Source organism: Corylus avellana, chromosome ca2 (assembly GCF_901000735.1).
Source record: "Corylus avellana chromosome ca2, CavTom2PMs-1.0".
Classification (NCBI taxonomy): Eukaryota; Viridiplantae; Streptophyta; class Magnoliopsida; order Fagales; family Betulaceae; genus Corylus; species Corylus avellana.
This window is the reverse complement of record NC_081542.1, coordinates 21,632,787-21,640,331: the sequence shown is the minus strand read 5'-3', so window position 1 is coordinate 21,640,331 and position 7,545 is coordinate 21,632,787. Positions and strand designations below refer to the sequence as shown.

Sequence of the window (7,545 nt, the reverse complement as noted above, 5' to 3'; positions counted from 1 at the left end):
CTAACAGAGAAGGTGGAAATAAACCAAAAATTTGGAAGTCCATTCCCACCATACTTGCACAGAAAACATATATACATCCTCCAGACCCATCATGAGTTGACCTGATTATCAATAAATGGCAGCCAGAAAACTAAAGCTGTCGATCATATTACTCTATTCAGGAATTCATAACATTTCAACACAATTATTTTGACGAATGCATAAAATTAATCAGTTGGAAAGAGAAATTTAATGCAACAATTTCATCAAAGTATGAATTTAAATGGTAGCTAGCTCACCAAGTCAATATCTGGGCCCGCCCAACATCCTTCTTGCCTTCTCTTCATTTCTGACCTGAGAATTTTTCATATGAGAGTGGGTATATACATGGAACAAGTTAATAGGCAGTATTGTACACTAAAAGTTTTAAGAGAATATGGAAAATTGTTTTCTTGAATAATGCTACACTGGCTTGCAGCTCTTTCAGGTAACCATCCATTACAAATACATTAGGAAGGTAAAAGCAGAAATACCAATACTCGGACTGGAAATCCATTCTTCCGTAAGATGTCAACTACTCTTCTACCCACACCACCAGTAGCTCCAGCTACCAGGATAATACCGGAATATCCATGGCCTTTTCTGGTTTAGTAGGTGATGGACTGGATAGTTTCTCAATCAGAAATTCAAAGAACTTCACAATTCCAAAATATTTAATTCTTGTTAGTAAGGGCAAGATAAGCTTTCCATGTTAGATGCGATCAAAATTATAATAGACACCATGTCTAACCTTAGCAGGAGATGGGGGTCCATTGAAAAAATATAAAGTTTTCAAAAATCTGCCGAAGTCCCAACTCTGCTTAGCAGCTTCTGCTGATATGGATCTGCTCTTTCTTCTTGAAGAGAGAGAAGCTAAACTTTTTCGGGAAACAAACTACTGTGGTCAGTCATTAAGTTGAAGAAACAGTAACCAAGGATGCAAAGATTTGTACGAAAATTTTCTACCAAATGGGGATGAAGAGCCCTGCAGTGTTAATTGATTGAGCCATGCAAGTTAAACCAATCACGAATTTGAAGACGCGGAATGGAAAAAATCAATCTCAACAACTATAATTATGCAGTAAACTTTAGTTTAGTGATAAAGATGTAGAATTCAGATATAAACATCAGTACGTTTCTCATTCTCATTAAGGATATGTTTGAGGTTGCGATTTCGTAGATAAAAATAGTAATTTTAAACAAAATCGTAAAAAATGAATTATTTCAAATTGCATTTTTAATAAATTGCGATTTGAAAATGCAAAAAATCTACATTTTCAAAAAGCAGGCAAGGGGGTGCTGTTTAAAAACGCAAAATTTCAAATGCTAAAATGCGATTTTAAAGGTCAAACTGCAATTGTTGCCAAACACTTAACTGCGTTTTTGAAAATCACTTTTTTAAATTACACATTTTCAAATCGCAAACCCAAACAAACTCTAAATGTCATGAAAAATATTTTGTCTTCAATTCATCTGTCATTTTCCAAGGAATTGTGGACATGGTGACAAACTGCGAAAAAAAATTAGAAATCGATGAATGCCCAGGCCAAGGTAACAGCAAATTACGGACATAATTGGGCAAAATATTGAAAGAACAATTTGGATATACATTAGCAACACACACACACGCATATTTTAAGAGAGAAAATATCTTGTTGATTAAAATTTGTTAGGAGTTGTTCCGGAACTTAACAAATTGGGATTATTATGAATATTCATGTTATTAGTCACAAATTAAGAGATTCCTTGAAATAGTATTTGGGTAGCATAAAGTTGGGTATAAATTGAACCGAACATGATAATTTCCGAACACATATCCTTGAAATGTGAAGATTAAATTAGTAATAATCTCAGGCTCCGTGCAAAGGGAAAAACAGTTGAACATTGCAGCAAACATGATTTGTGTCCGGTCGACATAACCGTGCAAAAATTACTCACCGGAAGACCACAAACTAATTAAAAAAAAAAAAAAAGACAATATAGATACTGTTAAGATTGTTTCTAATCTGCCCAACTCTTTCTGAAACAATCCCAGATGCTAAAACATACCCATTTCAGTTCACCCATCATCCTTCCATAATTTCAACATTGCATGATTACCGTATACACTTGAACATAGTACACACTCATTAGCTTTGTTTTTCACACACAAGCTATTTTTTCTTACGTTTTCATAAACTTTTCCTCTAACCGTTTTTTTTTTTTTTTTTTAGTTTTGCACCTTCATGAGAAGTGAGAGACACATAACAAAAGAATAAGAAGTTTCATCATTTTTTTTTTTTTTTTGGTGTGGAGGTTTACCTGAAGGTTGAGAACAGAGGAAGACACAGGCGACGATACTCGGATAGAACAACATTCCATTGCGTTCAAGAGAGAGAGAGAGAGAGAGTTCTAGTAGTAATTGGTGGTGGTGATATATATGAAGTGGAGAAGTAAATATAGACCACACAACACTAACTGTCACTTTATTGACTGAAGTAGGAGGACGCTTCACTACAAGAAATAAAACAAAACAAAAAGAAAAAGGAAAGTCCAGATATGTAATGTATTAAAGTTGCTTAAAGGGGGCAATTTCGAAACTACCCTGCTGATATGGAAGCCCTTGAAGATGGGTTGGGCAAACTTGGTTGGCCCAATGAGATTCTTATCTTTTTGTTTTTTTGAAGACATTCAAGTATGTATATATATATATATATATATATATATATATATATCAAAGATAAATAGGGAAACCTCCTCTAAGAGAACACGTTCATCGCTAAGAGAAAGCACTTCCTTCGCAAGTCAATTGGCTACTTCATTGTCACTATGCCTCACATGACAGACATGCCATTCATGTAAACAGTTTAACACCCCTTGAACAAATCTACTCTTTATCTTGTAGATGTTCACTTATTCCTTTCCAAAGGAAGCTTTGAACAACTAATCCTTACTCCACATTTTTGTGCCCAACAAACAATCATATCTTAATGTTAAACTCCTTATCATTCTTCCCATTAAGCATATATGTGATCACCATAAATGTGGACGTATCTCATACAAAGGTTTTTCCCTTGTCCACAACCCTTAGGATATCTTGGGATCAAGATTAAGAAGGAACATTATTGAGTATCTATGTTGTTGTTTCTAAAACATAACCCAAAAACAAATGCATAGGAAGAGTTGTATAGTCTTTATCATATCTAAAGGGGTTCTACTTCAATACACCGATCAACTGTAAAGCTTCAAATTCGGTGTAATTAGCTTTGGGATGCTTTCCCAAATTCTGAAAAGTAATCCCAAAAAATCCTTTTTGAGCAGTCCTTTCATGTGTTTGCCTAATATGTTTAAAACTCTTTTGAGAAAGAATTAAAACTCCCACTGAATTAGGCATGCAAAGATACCTTGAGTATTTCATTGAATGAATTACTCTATACTTTTCACTTCAAGACTTAGGGCCTGTTGGGGATTGCGTTTGAGGGGCCTAAAAGTGTTTTTAACACTTAAAAAGTTCGTTTGAAGAAAAAAGTACACGTTAAGTAAAAAAAATTAAAAGCGTTTTTAAGGGTCCAAAAAACCTAAAAATAATCAAAAAGTACGTTTGGCAATAACAGCTTAAAAATGAAGCTTTTGCCCAAAAGCTCTTTTTGACTTAAAAGCTCTATTTCTTAAACGCAATCCCAAACATGCTCTTAGCATAAGATTGTATATTTCAGAAAATTTTAACACAAGCATATTTATTGGCTTTATTTCCTTTTTGTTGAAAATGAATCATCTTGGTCATATTATCATCTAAAAAAGATTCTTAGACTAGGATCTTACAAAGATCAATTTGTTTTCATAAGACCATCCTTTACTAGTCTATGAATCCTCTTTGGATCAATATGTCCAAGACATACATGCTGTGACGCCCCATCTTTGTACAACAAGGTAATAGTACTAGAACTCTCCTATTTCGCATGTGACGTTACGACGACATCAAAGATAATAAATCTTGCAATAATTTTTTTTTTCTTAAACAATAGGCTAGGAAACCCTAACATAACACATCACAGTTGACCGAATATACCTCAATTTAAATAAATAGTAGGGAAAACTTTACTTAACTCTCGTAAACTTCTATTACTTTTGCAATTACCCTCCCAAAGTTTAAAACTCTCAATTTAGTGTATAAAACTTCTAATTTTATGCAATGTCACCGATCCATTAGGTTTTTCATTAAATCCTATTAAAATTTTCAAAATACCCATATTTTTTTTATAAAAAAATTAAAAATTGCAAAGATGCAGTCGTGGTTATGTTTGTAAATTTCATTGAATCTTGACCAACACATGAATCTTTACAATTTTTTCTTTGTTAAAAAAACAAATAGGGAGTATTTTTGTAATTTTGACACTTCTTCGTTAGGATTTAAGGAGGGGGGGACATTGCAAATATTTGAAGTTCAATACTAAATTGAAAGCTTTAGAACTTTTGGGAGGGGGTGAGAATAAATGAAGTTTTCCCTAAATATTAACGTTGTAATGTTACAATTCAAATTATAATTTAGGTTTTGAAAAAAAGCGTGAGAATTAAAAAATGACTAGTTAAGTTATAAGCTAAAAGAATTTTCATAAGTCTAAATATTCCAATAACATCAGTAAGCGTCAGCACTAAAGAAAGCATTGTTTAATAATGTACTCAAAATAATAATATAATTACTTCCCCAAAATTTAACATTTTAAATGATTTTAAGGTGGTTAAAATTGTTAAATAGGCCAAAACTTCCAGCAACTTCATAGTTGGTATATACATTAATTAGGTGTACAACAATTGCACTAACATTAATTAATGGATAATAAAAATATATAATGTTCAAAAAGAACCAATATTTGATAAAGAAAATTGTTTTAGGATGGCTAAATCTGTTGCAATTAAGTAACATTTTATGATTCTTTTTTGTTGTTTAATGTTAATTTAATGTGACCCACCCAACTGTCACCATAAGCCAGATGTTAATTAATAGTTGTTTAAATTTAATGAATTCCTCTTTAACGTTTTTTCTTTTCTTTTATTTTTTTTTTCTTTTTCATTATTATATTTATATTTTTTTTCTATTCTTTTCTAAGACTGATTTGCAATTTTTTTTTTAATTATATTAAAATGAAAAACACGTGCTATATATAGGCTAGTATGTACACAGTAAGTCTTGATGGAATAGTTAAGACAAACATCAAACCAAAGTCTTTTCATGAACCTCTGACAACTTTCCTTCATATTTGTTTGCCTTGCATTCCATACTTTATGTAGATCAATTCCCCAATCAACATCTTCTGCTAGAAAAGTCTATATTTATATGGTCGAAAAAGAAATCTAGACTTGTATGTTGAGAGGAATGTATCAAACCAAAGTTGACTATGTAGCAGAACAAACGAAATAATTGGGATACAAGCCGAAGTGATTACAACAATAGAAGCCCATGCGCTTGTGTTTGTATACACCAAAAAGAAAGTTGCGTTGAATGCTAGCATCATGCCCACCATGGAGATGAAGAGTGTGGCAAGTCCAAACATCAACTTTGAAGGTAATGACTTTAAGAAATCATCTTCCGTGTAACGTGACGTGAGAATTGACAAGAAAATTAATATTGAAATAGAAGAGGAACATATTGCTATTGCATCTGATATGAAGAATACCATAAACCAGTTACTTCTTAAAAAAATAGGAGTCTCTGTTTCTGGATTGTTGACAGCTACTACAATGAAGGCTGCAACAAAAATCATAGTGGTAATCAATGTTGCCACAAGTATGCAATACTTTGCTGTATCCTTCATCCACTTTTCACCATCTTTCTGCAAATCTTTATGCTCCTTTCTAAATATCTCCTTAGGTGTGTGGCCTTTCAAATTCTTCCTATTCACGTATGACCGTAGCACAATTTTTTCTATCTCCTATAAATGACCAGGTATAAATTGGCAGGCAAAAGTTGAACCATTATATATGCAATCATAATAATAAATAAAAATGCTTCAAAAAAAAATAATAATAATATTATAACTCACCTTAAACCACAACAACTCCCGTTGCATTTGAAGGGCTGATCCTGATACAATATTAAGTCGATCTAAAGGAGCCAATTTTCCAGCTAAATGCAACATGTTCTCATTAGCTTCTAAAGTAGCATAGGATGCAAGGCTATTCATGCCCGCACCTATCTCATAAATTAGATTGAACACATTCTCTTGCCGGTATAAAATAGCTATGTGAAAAATACTCATTTTGTTTTCGTCTTGTTTCCAGATAAGGCAAGGATAAGAGCGTGAAATTATAATTAGAAATCCAACATTTCCAACTTTTGCAGCTTCAAAAATTAAAGCCATATCACTGTCAACCAATTTTGATAAGATCAGGTTGTTTGGAATTCCATCCTTTTTCAAAAGTTTTTCAACTAAGTGATGTACAGATGTCTTCATTGAAGCTTTGTTGCAGATCCCTTTGAACCCTATGGTTGAGAAAAGAATCTATTCAGAAATCAGAAATGGTTTGGTAATAAAGAAATCCATAATAAGAAATTATATTGAAAGCTTTATTAAAAAAAAAAAAAAAATACAAAGAGAAAAAGCATTAGATGCGGCTACTTTGTGTCCTAATTATTGACTTCGTAAAGTTTTGTCTTCGCAAAACCCAAGCACTTTAAATCTCTTCTATCTTTTGAATTTAAGTAAAAAGAAATGCTAGCTTTTGCCAAAAAAAAAAAACACTACTCCCTAGTTTCTTGTGTACAAGTATTGCAATAGATTGACGAGACATATATAAAAAATAAAAAATAACTTATAATCTCATTGAATTTTCAATAGTTTAGAAGTAAATATCATCTAAAGAAGTTTGGGTTTGAGGCAAACTAATAGGAGTACTTTAAGAGACTTTTCCAGAATGATAGCTCACTTTCGCTGCCAATTGAGAAAGGTTTCCTAGCCAACATTTCCAACGCTTCCCACCAGCATTCAGTGCCAACATTTGCTATGTTTGGATCCGTTTTCAGAATTTCCAATGCTATATCTGTACATTAATTCGATGAATATTGCAATAAAAGTGATAACTTCTTCCAACTTGTGTAAGTACTGTCTCAAATTCATCAAACAAAGTTATAGTAAGATGTAGGCTTACCATACAAATCATTGTAAATAGTATGATGAAAGAGCTCAATGCATTTTTCATGAGTCAACTGTTCAAGAGGAGTACTACTCAGAGAGAATAGATACGAGACCATGTTTGTATGTCCTACATAAGCTGCTATAATGAGTGGTGTGTCTTCATTGACATCAAGGATCGATAGCGGCTTATTGTTGATTTTTAGCAGCTGCTCCGCAATTCTGACGTTTCCTACTTGAGCAGCAGTGTGAAGGGCAGTAAATCCATAATTGGTTTTCAATTCCAAGTCCTCCCGTCTCATCAATTTCAACAAATTCGTTATAAAAGTGGTGTGTTGTGCAGACACCGCAATGTGAAGTGATGTTGCTTTGTTTATTGTTATGGAAGCTCAAACACAGTCTTTGTCTTTATCATAAA

The 7,545-nt window shown here is 32.8% G+C and overlaps 1 protein-coding gene and 1 long non-coding RNA gene across 3 annotated transcripts; both read right to left on the bottom strand.

The window, feature by feature from the left end:
• Positions 1-49: 49 nt before the first annotated feature.
• Positions 50-2,410, bottom strand: LOC132168934 (uncharacterized). Of its 2 annotated transcripts, XR_009438944.1 has the most exons (5): positions 2,320-2,410; positions 770-1,528; positions 513-673; positions 279-333; positions 50-101 (listed from the first exon to the last, which is right to left on the bottom strand). It is a non-coding gene; the product is annotated as an uncharacterized LOC132168934 (long non-coding RNA). The 2 variants fall into 2 exon arrangements; XR_009438943.1 differs by lacking the exon at positions 50-101 and having other exon boundaries at positions 174-333.
• Positions 2,411-3,211: 801 nt separating this feature from the next.
• Positions 3,212-7,246, bottom strand: LOC132169312 (uncharacterized). The gene is made up of 5 exons (XM_059580366.1): positions 7,144-7,246; positions 6,922-7,035; positions 6,039-6,478; positions 5,673-5,927; positions 3,212-3,283 (listed from the first exon to the last, which is right to left on the bottom strand). Exons 1-5 carry the CDS (start codon positions 7,244-7,246, stop codon positions 3,212-3,214), a joined length of 984 nt encoding a protein of 327 aa, XP_059436349.1.
• Positions 7,247-7,545: the final 299 nt, after the last annotated feature.

What these genes read in the sequence shown, in the direction of transcription:
- LOC132169312 (XM_059580366.1), bottom strand. Translation starts at nt 7,246, where the DNA reads ATGGTCTCGTATCTATTCTCTCTGAGTAGTACTCCTCTTGAACAGTTG. An exon ending in TTTCTCAATTGGCAGCGAAA is followed by an intron (nt 6,479 to 6,921) that starts GTGAGCTATCAT and finishes TCTCAACCATAG; the next exon opens with GGTTCAAAGGGATCTGCAAC. An exon ending in TAAGAAGTAACTGGTTTATG is followed by an intron (nt 3,284 to 5,672) that starts GTATTCTTCATA and finishes ATTACTTTTCAG; the next exon opens with AATTTGGGAAAGCATCCCAA.